The sequence below is a fragment of the Miniopterus natalensis genome, chromosome 1 (genome assembly GCF_054644295.1).
Source record: "Miniopterus natalensis isolate mMinNat1 chromosome 1, mMinNat1.hap1, whole genome shotgun sequence".
NCBI classification, from domain to species: Eukaryota; Metazoa; Chordata; class Mammalia; order Chiroptera; family Miniopteridae; genus Miniopterus; species Miniopterus natalensis.
In genome coordinates, this window is record NC_142081.1 from 152,117,573 (window position 1) to 152,139,048 (window position 21,476).

General features: G+C 36.7%; 1 protein-coding gene across 1 annotated transcript in view; it reads left to right on the plus strand.

Annotated features, from left to right (window-relative positions):
* The window catches only part of FAM13A (family with sequence similarity 13 member A), a 243,773-nt gene that overhangs the window by 87,410 nt on the left and 134,887 nt on the right, over nucleotides 1-21,476 (plus strand). The window contains exon 6 of the mRNA XM_016203224.2: nucleotides 4,370-4,453. Within this exon, the coding sequence (XP_016058710.2) occupies nucleotides 4,370-4,453 (84 nt within the window). The remainder of the gene's footprint in view (nucleotides 1-4,369; nucleotides 4,454-21,476) is intronic.

The window sequence follows — 21,476 nt, forward strand, 5'->3', positions numbered from 1 at the left end:
TGAAGAAGCATTTTATCTGCATCACTCCATTCCACAGGCAGGCACAGCTTGACACCAAAAGGGATCCCCTTGGCTGTGACGTCCCCCTGTGGAGGGAAAGGAGAGCAAACGGACCCTAGCAGCCCTCACTGCCGCTGTGGACACCCACAACCTTCACCACTGAAGAACCCCATGATCTTTGCTGATCTTACAACAATTCAGTGCAAACACTGAAGCAGGGCAATGAGTAGCATCACCAAAGAAGCACAATACATTTTTAGTAATTGACTCTCAAAGAAATGGAGATCTATGAATTGCCTGACAAATAATTCAAAATAATTTTTTAAAAATGTATCTTTATTGATTTCAGAGAGGAAAGGAGAGGGAGAGAGAGAGAGAAACATCAATGATGAGAGAGTCATTGATCGAGCCCACAACCCGGGCATGTGCCCTGACCGGGAATCGAACCCCGATCGCCTGGATCCTAGGTGGACGCTCAGCCGCTGAGCCACGCCTGGCCTGGCCAAAATAATTTTTTTAAAGAAGCTCAGAAAGCTATAAGATAACATAGAGACCATTCAAAAGAAGGAAAACAGTACATGAACAAAAGAAGAAATTCAACACAGAGAAATCATAAAAAAGAATCACACTAATTCTGACGCAAAAGAATACAGGAAATGAAATGAAAAAAAATGCGATATAAAGCATTTTTGGTAGTATGTGATGTTAGAGAAGTAGGCAAGAGCTGGATCATGCAGGGCTGTGTAAGTTATGCTAAAGAATTTGGATTTTATTCCATGAATTGATAGAGGAATAACGTCATCTGTTTGACATATGCAAAGCTTGTAGAAGGCAGGATGATAGAAGTAATTTAGGTGAACAATTTTGGTTATTACTGAGGTGCCAGTAATAATGAATGAAGGAATCCCAGTTTATTTTGGTTATTATGAATAATGCTACTATGGGCATTTATGTAAAAGTTTTTGTGTGGACATATGTTTTTAATTCTCATAGATATAGACCTATAAGTGGCGTTTTAAGGGCACAACCTTAAAAAAAGTTTTGTCTTAAAAATATTTTTCACTTAACTCCATAACATATCTGGTTTAAAAGAATACATTAAGTTATTGCCAGTTACTTATTAATCTTCTAGTTGAATTATCTTTCTCTAGAAATATGAGTAACAGTGGCCCTGTAGGAAATGTTCCCAGTACCTGTGGCTCTGGATCCTCCCCTACACACACACACACACACACACACACACACACACACACACACACACACACTCTCTCTCTCTCTCTCTCTCTCTCTCTCTCTCTCTCTCTCTCTCTCTCTCTCTCTCTCTCCCCCCCCCTCACCACCCAGTGCATGGGCGCAGGCCAGTATTTCAGCAGCATTCTGGTGGGGCATTGGGAGAGCATCTCTCACCAGGTGGTGGGTTACCTTTGTGTAAATAAATGTTGCTTCTTCCAGGAAGAGTCATAAAATATTGATACTCAAGGACTAGGCAGGATTCTTGGAACTCATCTAGTCAATCCCATCCCTTTGTTTTATAGATCTTAGAACTGAGGGGACAGGTCCAAGAGGTTAAAATGCTCGCCTGACTTCCCACAGCTGGTTAGTTAGAGAGCTTGGTTAAGAAGCCAGATCTCTTCTGACTCCTAGTGTAGTCCCCTGACTACTAAACCTTACTTTGTCTCTGTTGTCTGAATTTGAAGTCATAAAACAAAAAATAAACATATTCATGTAGGTGGCATTTTCAGATAAAAGTTTACAGAAAATGCTTTCAGAGTGTTATAGGGAACAGCTGACTATCAGCCTTTCACTTATTAATTCACAGGGGCAAGTGAATAGGAGTATTAAATATAAGAGTATGAAAGAAATGCTTTCACTTTAATTTCTCTTTTGTTCATCCTTAGGATATTTTTTCTATTGATTTTTAGAGAAAGTAGAAGGGAGGGAGAGAGAGAAACATTGATGTGAGAAAGACACATTGATGGGTTGCCTTCCACATGCGCCCCAACTAGAGCCCGGATTGAACCTGAAACTCGGGTACGTGCCCTTGACCGGAATCAAACCCACAACCCTTCCGGTCTGTGGGCCGATGCTCTAACCACTGAGAAAAACTGCCACTTTTAATTTGTGCATAAGGAAGAAAGAATTATAGGTGTTTGTAAACAGTCATACACAAAGGTCAGCTATTCCTGTTTTCCCTTAGGAGTCAGCCTCTTTTCCTTTTCATTACATTCTAACATTTACATACCAGTAGTTTAAGAGGGGGATAGAGGATTAAGTGTAATTATATTATTCAAGTGTAGTCAAATTACGAAATGGGTTATGCAGTTAATCACTTTGATCTTCTAAATGTCATGCTGGATATAGTTTATCCCTCACAGTGAGTCAGAAGTGGGAATGGGCTCATTCACTGTTTCCAGTAAGTGGCTTTCCACTAACAGGTGCTGTGACTGGTGGGAAAGGGTAGGACTGGAATGCACACTTACTCGGAGAGCTCAGAAGTGTGCCCTTGGGGCCTTACGTAGGACTGTCCACGAGGCCCCGGGCAGCTGAGAGCTGGCAGCACAGCCAGCCTCCAGCGGAAGAGGCCCTGGAAGCCCCTCTGAGTCCGGGAACACTGCTCCCGGGCACAGAGCCGAGGACAGGTGCTGTGTACAGCCCTGTGGTCCAGGCGTGGGTCTCAGCTCCGCCACCGTCAGTGTGAGCTTGGGCACATCACCTCAGGATCCGAGTCCCTCATCTGTAAAATTGGGAAGGGGGTGGGGAGGTGACCAAATTTTGTACTTTAACAATTATTTTGGCTTTAAAATGCGATAGCTCTACAGCCTGTTGGCTTAACATGTCAATTGTATTGGATAGGAAGTCATACATAAAGAGCTCAGGCCTTAAATTTATACAGAACCGTCTTTGAGTCCTTTGTGGTATTTGGCAAGTTATTTAATTTCTGTAAGCTTTCATTGTGTTATACTTAAAAGGGCAATGATAATAATAGTATCTAACTCATAGGGCTATTGGGGGAAAATGACATTATGAATTCAGAGTCTTCAGAACAGTGCCTGTTATATCCTATGATTCAGTAAATATTTGTTAGTAGTAAGTAGTATTTTTATTTTCTTTAGGAACATTTTATCCTGATGATATACTCTTCCCTTTTGAAATAAATAAATGTAATTCCAGCAAATTTTAGTAATATATAAAGTATGTGGACTACAGTTTTTAAAAAACTATTGTAATCTATTAACTCTAAAGTAAACTGGGCGGACCCATAATTTAGATAATTGAATTATAGGTATGATGGGGGAAGATGTGGGAGGCAGAGATGAAAATTATGGAGCAAGTGAAAGAAATCTGACTTATTTTCTCCTTTGCTTTATTGTTGTATATAACCTTCTCTTTATATTTGTTCTCTCAACTTGGAGATAGAATCATCCAGGGAAAATGTATCCAAGTTAATAGCTAGTTAAGTGGGGTCCTATATTATTTTTTAAGACAATATTATTATTGTTTTGTTATGTAGAAATAAATAGTAAATTATCCAACTCCATGTAAGCTGCCTCCTTGTAATTTCTGCTGTTATTTTTGTAAGTACTATTTTGGTGTGAACCAAGGACTTAGAAGTGTGAGAATTTGGAGAACAAATACTCAGATATTTTTCCTCAATTAGGATATTAGTATGAAACTATCACTATTCAATAGTAGTTTGCTGAACTATCTGAAGGAATTTGCTTAAGATAAAATATTTACAGAAACAGAACCAATTCATGAAATACTATGAGAAAAGTTGGCAACTTTAAGTTTGATGGTTGATATATATCTTGGAGAATTATCCAGTTTTCCAAAGAAGAGGTAAGCCGTCTGTGGATGTGTGACATGATAGTGTAGATGTGATTTTTTAAAAGGTTTTTTTGTTGTTGTTTTTTAAGAGAGGGGGGAAAGGAGAGAGAGAGAGAAAAAAACATCCATGTGAGAGCAAGACATCCATCGGCTGCCTCCTGCATGCCCCCTATTAGGGATGGAACCCGCAACCCGGGCTTGTGCCCTGACCAGGACTGAACAGGCCGCCTTTCAGTGCACCCCACGATGCCCAGCCAACTGAACCACAACAGCCTGGGCAAGATGAGATTCTTAAAGGACATGTCTGAATACGTATGTCCTGAATGTTCCCCACCTTCTCATCACCATATTACCTTACTTCACTATTGAAAGGGACAAATAAGAGAGGAATCATTTTTGATTCCTCAATCTCCTTAGCTTCTGATGTGAACAATCAAATGCCTTCTTGTTTCCCTGAAAAAGTTACTTTTTACTACATTGTAATTTCTGGCCACGGTAATGTTCTTCAGTCTCTAATGTTTCTTTTATGTGTCTTTTACAGGAGGCCAGTCGTAAGAACTCTATACCCATCCTTCTAACAGAAGACTTAGAGAGAGACTCACAAAAACCATCTCCAAAAACCAAGGTAAGTTACATCTGGTCATCAGACCTCCACATGAAACATTTAGCAAGGCTCTGTATGTTCTTGTGTTCCCCTCAGGCTTTTTTTTTTTTTTTTTTTTTGACCTGGTGGTATAAACACTTTCTGTTTACTTCATTTAATCCAAGATTATATTTATCCAAAAATTCTCTGGACACTCCTGTTGTTTAACAGAAAGTGATATTCTTAGTAGTGGTATTACTTATGCTCCGTTGGTACTGTTTCTAGTGTACAACATAGGAAATAGTTAAGTGAAGTAAATCTGTCCTAGGTTACTTCAAGGGGTAAAATAAAATGTCCAACTATATTTTTCTTTTTCAAAGTTGAAATCACTTTATTGATTTTTTTTTGTAATTATAAAATATATTTTTTACTTAAAATTCATTATAATTTAATAATTTACTATAATTACTGACAGCTGTTAGGAGAGAGGTAGAGGGGAATGGATGCAAGAAGGTAAGGAATTAGCCAAAAAACATATATACATAACACATAGACACAGATAGCAGTGTGGTGATAGCCAGAGGGAAAGGGGGTCAGGAGCTAGGTGGAGGTAGACAAAGCAAGTGGGGCAGGATGGAGACATCTGTAATAGTGTCAACAACAAAAATAATGTATTTCCAAATTTTTGAACATAACACATGATCAATGGAAGTATTTCAATTTTAACAAGAAAAAATAAGTACTGTCATACAGATAACAAAATAAAGGCTCTAATGTGTAACTTTTTTCCTTAAGAAAAATCCAAAATGCACATAATTATTTTGCCAGTGAAAAGAAAAACTCCTTTAACACATAATATGTTATGAGAATTTGATCATTTGTCCAATCAGAAAAATGATAACATTTATTTTAGAAAGCCCCTTTCCTAATCTTTAATCTCTTTTGAATAGAACTTCTCTTATTTACAAGGTATATATAGTACTCCTAACTGGCCACTATGACACTTATAAAGCAACTTTTTTTTCCTAGTTCTGAGACATACATTCTCCAAACTTTCTTGAGTCACTATAAGCAAAATTTAAATAAATTCTAGTCTGATTTTAACCACCAGTTACTATAAGAATAATTGTGGCTGTATTTGTAAAAGCAAGTCAGATAAAGTAGAGTCATTATTTAGTGTCTTCTTTATGTAAGAGTCCACAGTTTATTTTTAAAATAAATAAAAACATCTTTCTTTATGAAACTTATTCCACCTTGAGTTTTTCTGGAAAATTATTTTAACTATCATGCCTTCCTTTCAGATTCAAACTATTTTTTGTATCTTTTTCAATGAAATACTTGTATGTGCAAACTTATATATACTTAATTCACATGTCTAGTAATTTTTACTGTGCAATTAATAAAATTCAATGTAAAAAAATATACTCATCATATAAAATATACTCATCATATTCATTGAAAAAAACGTATGATTTGAGGAAAATTTTTTGGTAGCATTTGCTTATTAGCTCCATTTATATTGGTATAATGACTTTAGGTAAAGAGACCCTAGATGAATCACTTCCTAAATAAAGGCACTCTTGAAACCTATCATAAAAGTTGTTTGAAGAGATTTATTACTCTTAAGACACTAATGTCATTTGGAATATTTCAGGAATATACAAAATCAATAATTAGTATGCGTTATTCTCTGTCATTCTTGCTGTATGACCCATGACCAAACTAATTCAATAGAAAAATTACTTTATTGGTTAAGCCTTGGATTGTAACTTTAGTTTCTTTGTGGCCTTACATGAGTAAGTTTAAGTTTACATGAGCAACCTAGGCTCTGCTTAGTTTAGAGGTATTGAAACCTTTGTAATTTCAAGTCCCAGAAATGAGGCAAACACAGAGCATGTGAGTTACAAGAAATTAGAAGGTGCTAACTCTTTCATCAAGATTTTGTCTTAAGATCTTTTTTTTCCAGTTGATCTTTGAAAGCTAAAGCTGAGAAAACCTTGAAAATATGGTTGGCATGTCCTTTCTAGAATGAATTCGGGAACTATGAGAATGATGTGTGTCCTTGGTATTAATGTAACTCCATTTGGCCTCCTTACCTGTCTTTCTCAGACATCTCTAGTTAGAGCTATATTTGCCCTGAACAGCTAAGTATTTCTGATTCCTACATGGCTAGAAATGTAAATGGTAATCCGGAGATGGCATATGTCCATTGGCTCTGGTGATGTTGCTCTAGTCCAAGTCATCTGTCCCTATGGGTGTCCCCTCTGCCAGCTGTTGTTTCTGCTCTTGAGCAATGGAAAGGGTTATATTTCTCTTCCTTGGGTAGGAAAGCCTGTTCTTGATTTGAGCCCGAGCTGAAAAAAGTGATAACTCCATTACACGGTGCCATGACACTTCCTGGATGAGCAATAATCACCACCTCACTAGCTCAAGGACATAGTCATACAACCATTTCTCACCCAATCCTGTGTAGACTGCATATGCAGAAAATAATTGGAATAGATGATACTGAAGAAAACATCAAATAGATGGATAAAAGAGGTTTAAAACATAAACACAGTTCCTTGAACCTGGTACAGTCATGACTAGAGGAGGGGAGACAGAAAATCTTTTTCTACCAAACACAGGTGCTATGACTCTAAATAAGCCTTACAACCCATGTTCATTGCCCTGAGGAGAATCCAGGGAACTGAGGGAAGAAAACTATCTTTGTTCTCTCTTCCCTTGGCATACACTCTAAACTTCCCACTGCACTTGCTATATATATTTTTTTAAATATATCTTTATTGATTTCAAAGAGAGGAAGGGGGGGGGAGAGAAGGAGAGAAACATCAGTGATGAGTCATTGATCGTCTGCCTCCTGCACGCCCCTGACTGGGGACCGAACCCGCAACCCGGGCATGTGCCCTGACAGGGAACTGAACCCTGATCTCCTGGATCCTAGGTCGATGCTCAGCTGCTGAGCCACGCCCGGCCGGGCCTTGCTATATTTTTGACCTCAGCAAAATATTCAAGTCAGGTCATTGTATGAGAATGAATATCAGATTAATTCAGTGCTGGAATGAAGGTATAAAATAACTATAATTTGTTTCCTTCCTGACTTCTATTAATGGATAAAAGTGTACTGATAAAAAGTAGTATCACATCCAGCCAGCGTGGCTCAGTGGTTGAGCATTGACCTGTGATCCAGGAGGTCACGGTTTGATTCCTGGTCAGGGCACATGTCCGGGTTGCAGGGTTGGTTCCCAGTAGGGGCCAAACAGGAGGCAGCCGATTAAAGATTCTCTCTCATCATTGATATTTCTGTCTCTCTCTCCCTCTCCCTTCCTCTCTCTGAAATCAATAAAAACATATTTTTTGGGGGGAAAAGTAATATTACAACATAATAGTTTTGGTTAGTCGTTGGATTCTTCTAATGCTTTTATAGCTGTTTCCTTTAGTAAATAGAGTCATGTTAACTACAAAATGTGTGATGAAGAAATATATATGTCAAGTAAGCAGTTATGTAATAGAAGCAACAGTTAAAGTTTTTTTCTTTTCAAAGTTTAATAGTTTCAGGAACCATGAATCATTTATGAAGGAGATTTCCTTCAGTGGTGAGATTGGTTGTCACAATTGTATTTTCTTAAATTTTTAAAAAATGCTTATGCCTATTGGCAAAGTAAACTAGAAACTTAAAATAATGTAGGGTTTTGAGAAAAGTTAGTGATAATATAATTTAATTTTTAATATGCAAATTAGCAGAAAGAATAGCTTAAGAATTAAGTTTCACCAAATTTCTAAATTATTTAAAAATCATTGTTAATGAACATGCATATATTTTGTTGTTTTAATTAATATGTTCATTATAATTAGTATTTTCCTTTTTCCATTAACAGTATTTCCACTATATGTTTGTACGCATCAACCTAGTTTGCGTGCTTACTTTCAATAAAAATAATAGTAGTAGAAGTAAGAACGATGATGATAACTAACGATGATCCTGTGCCAGCTATTATATGAACTACTTAATCTATATTATATTACCTAATAATCATCATATTTTGTGGGTTGTCATATATTTAGACACTTTGAATATTTGGGACTGTTTCTAATTGATTATGAGTATTAAAAGCACCACTACGTAAATTTTAATAAACAATAACTTTTAAACATTGAAGAGTATTTTTCTTAGGTATTTATTACCCATAGTAAAATTAATGGATATGAATAGTATTATGACTAATATACTATCTCTCTAAAGTACTATCTCTGTTCCCTCAAGGCAACACTATTTTGAAAATAATGTTTATCATTTTCTATGTTATTATAGGCTAACTACATACATATATATATAGCATTTGTGTGTATATAAACAATATGTAAGTTGTAGTTTTGCAGGTTTAAAAATTTTATATAAAAAGTATACAGTGCATCCCTTTCTGCAGCTCTTTTTTCTGTTCCGTATGCTCTCTCCATATCTGCTTTCAGTAAGAATACACCACCGTTTATTCAGCCACGAAAGTAGCATGTGTGCTTGAAGAAAGAATGTCTCCTAGAATTTATTATAATGTTCTACAAATATCAAAGTGGTTGATTGTCTTTTAAGAGAAATTGTTTTATGATTATGTACGCATTTACAGATATTTCTGTCTCATTGTACCAAATGCTGAGAGAGGGATGTTAAAATAGGGAATTATCGATTTCTTCCATTAATTCTGTCAATTTTTAGTTTATTTTGAAATTGTGCTTTAAGGTGCATAAATGTTTGGGAATGTTATATGTTCCTGATGCATTGGCCCTTTATCATAAAGCTATGCTCACCTTTATCTTTGGTAATACTTTGTCTGGAATAAAGCCTCTCCTTCCTCCTTGTGCTTACTTGCACATGAATACAACCTTTTCTGCTACTTGCTTTCAAATGCTCTATGTATTTTTATTTACAGTGCATATGTTATAGACAGTATACAGTTGGGTCTTTATTTTTTATCCATTCTGACCTCTACCTTTCAGTGATGTAGTTATTGATATGGTTAGATTTCAGGTCTGACATTTTATTATGTTTTCTGTATGTTCTTTCTGATTTTGTTTCTCTGTTGTTTCTTTTATGCCTTTTAAATTATTGAGCTTTTTTTTAAATTCCATTTTAATTTGTCTTTTGGCTTTTTAGCTATAGCTCTTAGCATTGTTGTTTTAGTTATTACAATATATGTTCTTAACATTTCACAATCTACTCAGTTAATGTTTTTTACTACTTTACATAAAACGTAAGAACCATGTAACTATAGAGCAATTTTTTCTCCTTTATGCTATAGTTGTCATATTTATTTTATCTTAATAACTCCACAACACAATGTTAAAATTGTTGCTTTAAAGGGCCATATGCATTTCAAATAAATCAAGAGAAACACCATTTTTTATATTTACACATATAGGTAGTTACCATTTCTGGCACACTTGATTCCTTCCTCAAGCTGTCAATTTCTGTGATTTCTGCACAACAGAATCTCCTTTAGTATTTTTCATAGTTGCAGATCTGCTGGTGATGAAATCTTAGTTTTGTTGATAACTTCATTTAGCTCTCAATCTTAAAGAATATTTTTTGCAATTCTGTGTTTACAATTGTTTGATTTGTTTTTTAGCTCTTTAAAACTGGTGTTTCATCATCATCTAGTCTCTTTTGTTTTTGTTTGCTTGTTTTTTGTATTCTTTCTGATAAATTCGGAATCATTGTGTCATTGTTCCCTTATGTATAAAATGTCATTTGTCTCCTTAGTGGCTTCAGTGCTTAATTTTCTTATTGGTTTCCAGAATATTGACTATGATCTGCTTAACAGTTTGCTTTACCTTCATTCTCCTTGAGGTTTACTTACTGCAATTTTTAACTGCAAATTATGTCTTTTAACAAATTTCGGAAGTTTTAAACTGTTATTTCTTTTAAAGTTTTTTTTCCCCCCTGTCTCAACCTCTCTTATTCCTGGGGTTCCTGATAGCTATATGTTAGATCTTTTATAATTTTTGTTTTAAAAGATCCTCACCTGGGAATATGTTTATTGATTTTAGAGGGAGGGGAGGGGAGAGAGAGAGGGGAAAAAAGAGAGAAAAGAAGAGAGAGAAACAGACAAACAGAAACACCGATGTGAGAGGGAAACATTGATCAGTTGCATCCTGGGGATCAAAACCTAGGTCTGTGCCCTGACTGGAATTGAACCCGAAGCCTTTCAGTGTATGGGAGGATGCTCCAACCTACTGAGCCACACCAGCCAGGGCAGATCTTTTAATATTTTCCCATAGGTGCTGTTAAATTTTTTAAATTTTTTTCTTTTCTTCTGATTGATTAATGCCTAATGTTTTGTCTCAAAGTTTAATCACTCTTCTGTCATCTCAAATCTGTTAGAAGCCCATCTTACAAATTTGTCTCTAAGATACTGTGGGGGTTTTTTTAATTTATAGACATTTTACTTGGTTTTATTTATAGATTCTTTTTCCCTGCTGATATTTCCTATTTATTATGAGCATATTTTCCTTTAACTCATTGATCACAGTTATAATAGCTGCTAAAAATTTTCTGTATGCTAAATCCTATATCTGGATAATCTGAGAGACTTTTATTTCCCTTTCTCTTATATATGAGAAACATTTTTTTCTATTTCTCCATATGTGTAATAATTTATTATATCCTTGATATTATTAATATTTTTTAAAGTCGCTTGATTTTCTTAATATTTCTTATATTGACTGGACAAGATCTCCAAGCTCTGACTTAGTTTTTCAAAGAATAAGAAGACTATCATGTGCCTTATAAGGGATATGTATATTCATAAGCATTGTTCAGACATGAGTTATAGTGCTATTGGTTATGAGTCAATGTTAGTAAGTCAACAAATATATTAAATTTTTTTAAACAGAAACACATATAAAAAGGGTTGTGAATTGATCAGTTGACAAAAATGTCTTCAGAAGTCCATAGGAACCTAACCCTGCATTTTCTGCAGGAGCAGCAATTCAGTATTCACTAATTCAGTGTTCACCACAACTTTATAGAGCATAACTACCACAAATGAGAATCAACTGTTATTTAACTGTTTTGTGATATTCTTTAAGAGGGTACCTGCATTTCCAGCCATCTCTCTCTAGCAGACAGAAGCCCAGCTGGTTTTCACAGCCAGATGTTATGTGGGCACCTTTCTGAGTTCTGGTGCTCTGAGCTGGGAAGCCCAGCCTGGGGTTTAGGCCCCAGAGTCCTCAGTGGGAACACCCCACAGCTGAGATCTCCCCCGGACCTTCAGCTGCTGCCTGTGGGAGCCCAGCCAGCCCTCTCGCGCCTCCACACTTGCTACCAGTCTCTATGTGGTCTCCACTTTTCCTCCTTGGTTATGAGGGTGCTCTCCAGCTCATCTTCAGTTGCAATTGATTTTTCAGGATAGTTTTTCTATATTTTAGTTGTAATTTCAGTTTGGTCCCGGGAGAGTGTCAGTGTAGCTTCCACTTAGCCCTCCACTATCTTTAATGTCCTCATGTAAAAATTTTCATGTTGTTCTCAGATCCCAAAATGTGAATCTGAATAAGAGAATCAAATAGGGTTGTATTTAAGAGCAAGAAGTAAACAAAAATTGGAGCACATTGTGATAACAGAATAAGAGAGAAAGAATAAATTAGTCATTCGTTCAACAAGCATTTATTGAGTGTCTAAGCCAGGCAGTATGTCGGACTCAATTTAATATTGAGATGGCCCCAGAAATTCAATTATATCTCTTCACAGGTATTTTATTTTTTCCTCTGGGTCGCTGTACATGAAATTTTTTTCTTATTTATATCACAAGTTGTTGGTTACTCCCTTGAAATACCCAGTGATTTCTGCAGTAATGAAATAGCTAGAGATATTTGGCAGAGTATAGTATTTATTTCCTCACAAGTGTTAGGCCTAGAATTTTAGTAGTTACCAACTTTCAGTTTCATTACTTAGTTATAGCTATGAATGGCAGAGAAAGCAACATTTCATTTTAAAGAAAAACACTATTTTAAAAACTCACAGCACATCTTTATAAAGGAAACCAGTTAGCTCATAAACATAGATAACTCCTTGTCAAAATATCAAAAGCACAATGAAACTCACAGTTATATTGATCTACCAACTCCTAAGGAAAGATATGATTCAATGGAAAGATGAAAGAAATGTATTTAAATCTCCACCATCATCTACATCTGCCCATCAAATACTAACTAATCTTTCAAATGACTCTTCTCTGAAGCCTTTCCTGGCATTATTCCCCCTCATGGAAATGATCACTTCTGTTGTGTCCCATGTCAGTATATGTCATTCTTTGACCACTTCTCTGTCTACCTTTCAGTAGAATATAAACTCTTTTCAGAATAAGGCTGTATGATATTCATCCTTGTGTATGTAGAGTGTAACATATTGCCTGCCATAGACAATAAATGCTTATTGAATGAATGAGTGATTTACTCTCCCTCTCTCACTCAGTTATTACAGTGTACGTACAGCAGGTCCTCGAGTAAGATGCGACATCATTTCATTATAGTGTTGATGAAATGCGTTAGGAACTTAACTCTTGTTTATGTCAATTAGCTCTGGTAAAATTGATTTTGTTATATGTCTTTTCAGCACAGTTCTAAGAATCTATTGAGGATGTTCAGTAGAGACTTACTATAGACCATTTTTTTGGCATAATTCTTGATCTTCAACATAACCTTATTTGATTTTCTTCAGATATATACTTTGAGATCTTAGAGCATCATGAAAATTTGTTCTTGAACTTACTCTCTACTTCATGTTAAGACTCTTAATTGGATGCTTACTCTGATGATTCTAACTAGGCTTTATTTACTTATTACCAGGGACCTCACACCCCTTTATTCCATCTTTTCTTTTTCAATTTTTTTTTATGGGAGAGGAAAAAATAAAGAAAAACATGGTTATTTATAGTGCCCATCATGTCTCCAGTCAGAAGTCCCTCTTTGTGACCATATATCGCATAGATTGGTAAAGACTTCCAGCTAGCCTAGTAATTCTTAAATGATATTGTTATATTCTATTGAACTTGCTAAACAATTAAAAACAGAATAACAGAGTTCAATGTTAAAACCATTTTTAACTTCTAATGTTCTTGCATCCCCAGATCTTTTGTGAGTCCTTTTTGCTATAGAGCTCTTATAGAAAGTGATTTTGCCAGTTCTGTCAAATACTTGGATTCATCAATGACCTTTAAACTGATAATAACATAGCATCAACAACAAGGTGATTATTCCAGAGTTAATTTGACTTGTATTTCAATCAGACATTTTTTTCAAATTAAAAATATGGCTCTCATGGGACAAGTAAGAATACTGCTGGTTTCAAATAGTAGGCAAACACAATTCCAATATATTTAAAAGCAACAAAGGGAATTTATTGGCTCATACACTAAATATCCTAGAAATACTTTGAGCTTCTGATAAAACTTTATCACGTAGCTTAATGATGTCTACTGAGGACCTTTTTTTTTTTTTTCATGTTTTTGAATTCTGTAGTATCAGCTTCATGTTAGGGCTACATCATCAAGTTGAGTGCCAGTGGCTTCCAGCACTATGTACTAATGATTGAGGACTACAGAGGGTCTGAGATTTTACCTTACTTTCAAACTGACAAGTTAATCTGCCACAGCTTCGTGTATGGTAGCCAGACTTGAGACTCCTGGGTCTGAGATGAAGAACGCTTTATTACTTACAGAAATAACAATAGCCAGTATTTTCTTGAAAAGATAATACAGAACAAAGGCAGCCGGTGTCTCTGCTTGCAAGACATGCAGAAACATAGGAAACCTGTAGAGAATTCTCTTCCAGAACTACCACATTCGCGAGAACAAGAGAGAGCCTTTGTCCTACCATTCCCAGGAAAATTCCTCAGATTGACTTGTGGCTCGGAGATAGGAGTACACTAATTGGCTTGGTCTAGGTCACGAGAGTCACGCCTAGCGCAATGAAAGGAGTTACCTCTGGGAATCCAGTGGAAGACCAGTGGAAATTGGGAATGTTGGCCCAGAAGAAGGAGGTATATCAGCACTGGGAAGGCAACCAAAATTGTCCCTTACTCAAGCTCCAGTTAATGAATATCAAAGTGAAAACATGAAAAAAATATAAATGTAATTTGAGCCATATATTATCAATAAAGGTTCCTGTTTGGAGGAAGTTCACTCAAAAACATATTAATATCACCCTAGCCTTTCCTCCACACCATGGCCAGAATAACTGTTATAAAATACTTTGTTCCCGCACTGAATTCTGAACAAAGGTCAAACCCTTTAGCACAGTACACGTCGCCCTTAACAGTTGGGCCCCAGTCCAACCTTCCAGGCTCAACTCTTGGCCACCACCTCTCTGTTTGCCTCCGTGGCCAATCACTTCAGGTTCCTTATTTTGTACTTTTGCTCCTTCTCAGTGTCTAGAAGGCCTTTCCTCCTCAGCTTTATCTCCCTCAAGCGGAGTTAATTATGTACCTTATGTGTATTCTTCAGTAGCACTGCATACATTATGCATTTCTTCCTTAACACAGTTTTTCCTAACATTTATCACAGCTCTTGTGTATATTCATGCAGATACAGGATTAGTGTTTGTCTTCCTCACTAGACTACAAGCTCTAGAGTACAGAAGTCAGGCATGATGTATTCTCCATTGTATTGTATTCTTAGTGCCTCACAGGTGGTAAGTGCTCAATAAATACCTGTTGCTATTGAATGTTTTAAAAAATATAAGAGGCAGGGTGGTGTAATAGTTAAGGTTGCTGCTTCTGGGTAGGATTGCCAGAAATTCAAATCCTAAACTCATCACATACTAGTTGGGTGACCTTGGGAAATTTTCCTAAATACTCTGTAGCTCTGTTCTCTCATCTATAAAATAGAAATAAGAGTACCTATTTCATCAGGTTGTTTTTAACTGAAAATGAGGGAAAAAAATATATGCAGTACTTAAATATTATGCCTGCCACATAATAAGCACCCAATAGTTAGCTATTATTGCAGTTGTGCTCATTACTGGAGGTAGAAGTCTGTGTGTCTGTCTCCCTGCTAGACCGTCCACTTCTTTAAAACTACAGCTAGAATCATTTATGATGCCAGGGCCTAGCCTGAGTCCCAGCATGTCATAATTGTTCAGTAAATCCTTATTGAATTGCATTGCCAAATTTGCGGACTTTTTTAGGATTAAACCACTTGGTTAGTTTGGTAATAGTGACATGTCTTTCTAAACTTTGAAGTCCTTTATTATTTTTATCAATTAAAATTAATAGCTCTCACTTCTATCACTTATTAAATGTGCTTATTCTTTTCCAGTCACTAATGGAACAAGAATGATCTCATTTAATTTCCATCACCTCTTCTGAGGTGTAGGTTTTTAATTATATAGATAAGGCATTTGAGCCTCAGAGAAGTGCAGGGGTTTTTCCAAAGTTATGCAGCTGGCCACAGGGAGAAATCAAGTTCAAAGCCAGTTTCTTCCCTATACATGTGCAAGAAAATAAAGTATTTGCTTCTATTTATGACAACTGAAATGATTTTTAATTTATTGAGAGTGTATTTTACTAAAGTCAAGTAAATATTAATACCAGAGCTTTGTTACATTGAGCAGCATCCTTCAAAATGGAAGAGACTTCACCGACTCGAGGCCTTATAATTTCCAGGCAGCTTTGTGGATGGGGTTCATTAGTTTGAGTTTGGCTGAAGGAATGCAAAATATTTCATCAGTTTTTCTTGTTTATAGTAAGGACTACATTTTTAAAATAACAACTTGGATTATAAATAGCATTTGTTTTATCCCTTTAATCATTTTTTGGCAGCCATACTCACAACACACATTGAGAAATACATGCAGATACAAATGTGCTGTCCTGCTCACCAACACAGCACCTTCAGACAGAGTTTGAAATGCAGTGTTCCTTCACCGTTATTGATGTGGGAGGGGCTCCCCATCCCCACACAATGTACCTTTACTTATTGATTTATCAAAGAAATGCAGCAGATCACCAGATAATAGTGGTAGTTACTATTCACAGTCATAGAAGAATGATATTTAGAAGTTTTCAAGAGGAAGCAGCTCCAACTATTGCTGAACAATCTAGAATCCTGTACATACTTACCTTTCCCTGGAGCGTTAACTTTCATTTTTGGAGAACCTATGCTTCATTAACCCCCACCCCCCATATTTATGCTTAGAAAGAACTCATGAATGACATTATCAAAACACGTTTTTATGTTTTATAGGTACTTTGATGTACTCATTTGAGTAGTGCTCAGAAAAGGAAATGTATCTTAATATATTGTTGAATTCAGTTTGCTAGTATTTTGTTGCGAATTTTTGCAGTATGTTTATCAGGGATATTAGCCTTTTTTTTTTTTTTTTTTTTTTTGGTAGTATCTTTATCTGGTTTTGATATCAGAGTTTTATGGCCTTATGAGTTTGGAAGTGATCTCTCTTCTATTTTTTGGAAGACTTTGAAAAGGATTGATATTAATTCTTCTTTAAATGTTTGGTAGAAGTCACCAGTGACATTATCTGGGTCTGGACTTTTGTTTGTCATGAGGATTTTGATTACTAATTCAATCTCCTTAGTAGCAATTCGTCTGTTTAGATTTTTTATTTCTTTATTATTCAATCTGGGTAGCTTGTATGTTTCTAGGAGTTTATCTACTTCTTCTTGATTGTCCAATTTATTGGTACATTACTGTTCATAGTAGTTTCGTGATCCTTTGTTTTCTATAGTATCAGTTGTGACATCTCCTCTTTCATTTCAAATTCTATTTATTTTAGCCCTTCTCTTTTGTGTGTGAGTCCTGCTAAAAGTTTGTCTATTTTATTTCTCTTTCCAGAAAACTAGCTCTTAGTTTCATTGATCCTTTCATTGATTTTTATTCTGCTTCACTCATTTCCCCCCTGATCTTTGTTATTTCCTTCCTCTACTAACTTTGTCCTTGATCTCTCACTCTAAATACATGATTACCAACCTCCAGTGGGCCCTCGTGTTGCTGGCAATCTGCTCTCCCCAATCCTTTCGTTCTTCCTCTCTTTCAAACAACTCTTTATACTTTCTCTTTGATCCTTAGCTTCCAGCATCCCCCTTTGCACCTTTCTATTTCTCTGAGACCATCAAGAGAGAACGTCCACCCGTCCCCACCCTGACATCATCCACTGCCTGTCCCCCTGTCACTTTCTCCCCTTGGTCCAGTCACAGGACACGTGCTGTGCTGGCTCCTGCCCGAGATCAGCCCTTCACCGTGCACCAGGCCCAATAGCCTCTGACCCACTCAGGAGCTCTGCCGCCTCTTCTGGGTCATCAGTTTTTCATCTGTCTATTGAATCATTTCCATTAGCAAGAAAATATGCTATAATATTTCCTATCTTATTTTAAGAAAAACTAGCCTGTGACTCCACAGCCCCCTTTAGCAATCACCCGTTTCCTGTCTTACTCCTTACAACAATACTCCTCAAAAGAATTACATAAGCTTGCTGTTTTCACTTCCCCTTCTCTATTCTCTCTGGAACCCACTCTAATCAATTCCACTACAGAATGAAACAGCTTTTGTCAAGTGTCACCATATTACCAAATTCAGTAGTCAGTTCTCAATTTTTATCTCACCCTGTCAGCAGCACTTGACACATTTTGATCACCCCTTCCTTTGGCACTATAACAGCTTTATTGAGGTACAATTTATATAGCATAAAATTCACCCTTAAAGTTACAATTCAGTGATTTTTAGTATATTCACAAAGTTGTGTGGTCATCATTGCTAATTCCAAAACACTTCATCACACCAAAAAGAAACCCCATACTCATTGCAGTTACTTCCCATCACTTGTCCCTGGCAGCCACTGATTTACTTTCTTTCTCTGTATATTTGTGTGCTCTGGACATTTCATAGCAGTGGGATAATATAGTATATTCCCATTTGTGTCTGCCTGTCACTTACAATATTTCCAAGATTCACCTGTTTTAGAGCATGTATCACTACTTCATTCCTTTTTGCTTACCCATGAGTTGTTTCTGCTTTTTGACTACAATAAATAGTGCTGCTATGAACATTTATGCACAAATGTTTATGTGGACATATATTTTGGAATTGCTGGGGCATACGGTGACTGTATTCACTCCTTCCTTGTTGGAACTCTTTCCCCTTGCCTTTCAAGACACTGAGTTTTCCCTCTACCTCACCGTCTACTCCTCGGTCTCTTTGAGTCTTCTAACTGTGAGGTGCTCCGGGGTTCAACTCTTAGCCCCCTTTCCTTCTCTATCTATATTTACTCCCTGACTGAGATCTTGTAATTACTTGGTTTTTAAATACCATCTACACAGACATGACTCCCAAATTTATATTTTCAGTTCAAGCCTCTCAACTCCAACTCCAGTATTGGCTGCCTGCATGGCACCTTCACTTATCTGTTACGTGCATCTCAAGGGTAGCATGTCCAAAGCCATTAACTCCTGATTCAGCCACCAAAATCTTTCTCTCCTGATATTTTTTTTCTAACTCCATGATGGTAGTTCCATACTTTCAGTGCTCAGGCCAAAACCTTCAGAGTCATTCTTCACTCCCACCTGCCCTACACCTACTGTCCAATGCATCAGCAAATTTTGTTGACTCCACCTTCAAAATATATCCACAATGTGATCTCACCGTCTCCATGCTCCAAGTCACGAGCCTCTCAGTTAGTTCTAGTTGGTCTCCTTACATCACTCTGACCTTTCTACAACCTTTCCTGAAAGCAGCAGCAAAGATCCTTTGAAAATGAAAGACATGTTTCTTCTTTGCTCAACATTTTCCAAAAGTTTTCTATTTTCCCCAGGGTAAAAATCCAAAGTCCTTAAAATGCCTGCACGTCTTCAAGATCTGAGCCCTCTGCTACTTCACTGACCTCATCTGCCACTGTTTTACTCACTCATTTGGTTCAAGCCACAGTGGCCTCCTCGCTGCTTCTCAGACTTGCGAATTATGCACCCTCTTCAGGACCTTTGCTGCTCTTCTTCTATCTGGAATGTCCTTCCCAGACATCCTTTCCAGACATTCCTTTATTTCTTCTAGGCCTGTGGTCAAGACTGTTAGTGGCCTCCCAATATCTGGTGTCCCTCTCTTCCTTGCCTGGGTATACTGATGCACAGCTGTAAAGCCACTGGTCCTAACTTCCCTGACAGCTGTGTGTCATCATGTGACTAAATTTTGCCCCATAAAAGTAAGCAGTTGTATTTCCTTTTAAGGGTGTGGCAGGCCTTTCTTTGGTCCCCCTTCCCTCTTACCATGTTGGCAGCACAAACCAAAGTTCCTGCCTTCATGGGCCTTATATCTGCTTTGAGGGAAAGGACAACAAATAAGTAAGCATAAGTAAATATACAGTGTGCCAGATGATATTAGGTGCAATGTAGATAAATAAAGCAGGGTCAAGAAAATGGGGAGGGTGCCTAAGGGAGAATTTTGCTACATATTGTATAGTGTCAGAGAAGGCTTTGCTGATAAAGTAGTATTTGGACAAAATCTTGCATCAGTTTGGATTAGGGTTTCCTGCATATAAATAAACTCCAAATAACATTGACTTAAACATGTAGAAATATCTCTCTCTCAAATAAACAAAACCTGTATGTCGGGCTAGGGCTAGGAATGAGGCTTTACGAGATTACCGGAGACCTGGGATCCTTCAGTTTACAACTGCACACAATTGAAGGGTGGTCCTCTTGACCCGACATGTTGCCATCTTCTTTCCATAAGGGCTACAGGAATTATGTTGCCTCCCTAAACTACCACTAATCACTTTATTTGCCCTGGATTTTACAGTTCATCATGTCTCACTTTCACTTTGATCTGGTGAAAGGGGTTTTAATAGCCAGTTTTCCACAATCTGTACAACCTTGGACAAAACAGTTCAGTTCCCTGAGCCCCTGGACTTCATTTCTGAAATGAGGGGATTGGAACAGACCTCTCTTCAACTCTAAAACTGACTGGTTCTAAAATAATAATCTAATTTTTTAACTTTCCACCTAATTTTTTTTTGCATAAACATGAAACCTGTATGACCAGCTATAATTAAGTGATTCAGTTATTTAATGTAAAGCATTTTTTTACCTTAATACTTATTTTCAAAAACCTCAAAGAGAAATTACTTTGCTTTTTGACAAATTTTACAACTTCGAATCAACAGCACACATTATTCTAAGGTTTTTTTGAAAAATTCACCTGCGCCTGTATTCATCTCAGATTTTTCCCTTGAGACTGGGAAGGAGAGTGGAGGGGTGAATATTGGCAGGTATACTTTTTTAAATCTCCAAAGGATATTCTGATGTGCACCCCTGGATAAGTACCTCTGCTTCATGGCATTCTAGCTAGTGTCAGTAGCATCCCTTTGGAACAAGCTTCCAGAGAGCATCTTATTTTAAGGGCCCATCGTTCTGTGTAATCCTGTCTTCTAAATTAGCAAGGGTTGAAGCCAAAGGATTGCATTTGAGATTGGATTGGATTACAAACATTCTCATTGATTAATCATTGACTTTGACCATTAGAGGTAAGCGATCAAAAATTTTAAAATGTTTATGTTAGTAATAGAAAGAAAATTTTCTTTGGCATTCAATATTATTTTATATTAGTTTCAGGTGTACAGCATAGTGGTTAGACAACCTCGTAATTTACAAAGTGATCCCCTCAATATTTCAAGTACCACCGCACACCATATAGTTATTAGAATATTTTAAGTACATTCCCTATGCTGTACTTTACATCCCCGTGACTCTTTTCTCACTATTAATTTGTATTCATTAATCCCTTCACCTCTTTCACCCAGCCTTCCAACCCTCTCACCTCTGGCAACCATCAGTTTGTTCTCCATTACCTATGAGTCTGTTTCTGTTTTGTTTGTTCATTTATTTTGAGGTGTTTTTTTTTCAGATTCCACATTTCAATAAAATCATGTGGTATTTGTCTTTCTCTGTCTAACTTATTTCACTTAGCATAATAACTTCTTGGCCCACCCATGCTGTTGCAAATGGTAGGAGTTCTTTCTTTTTTATGTCCAAGTAATATTCCATTGTATATATGTACCACAGCTTTTTTATCCA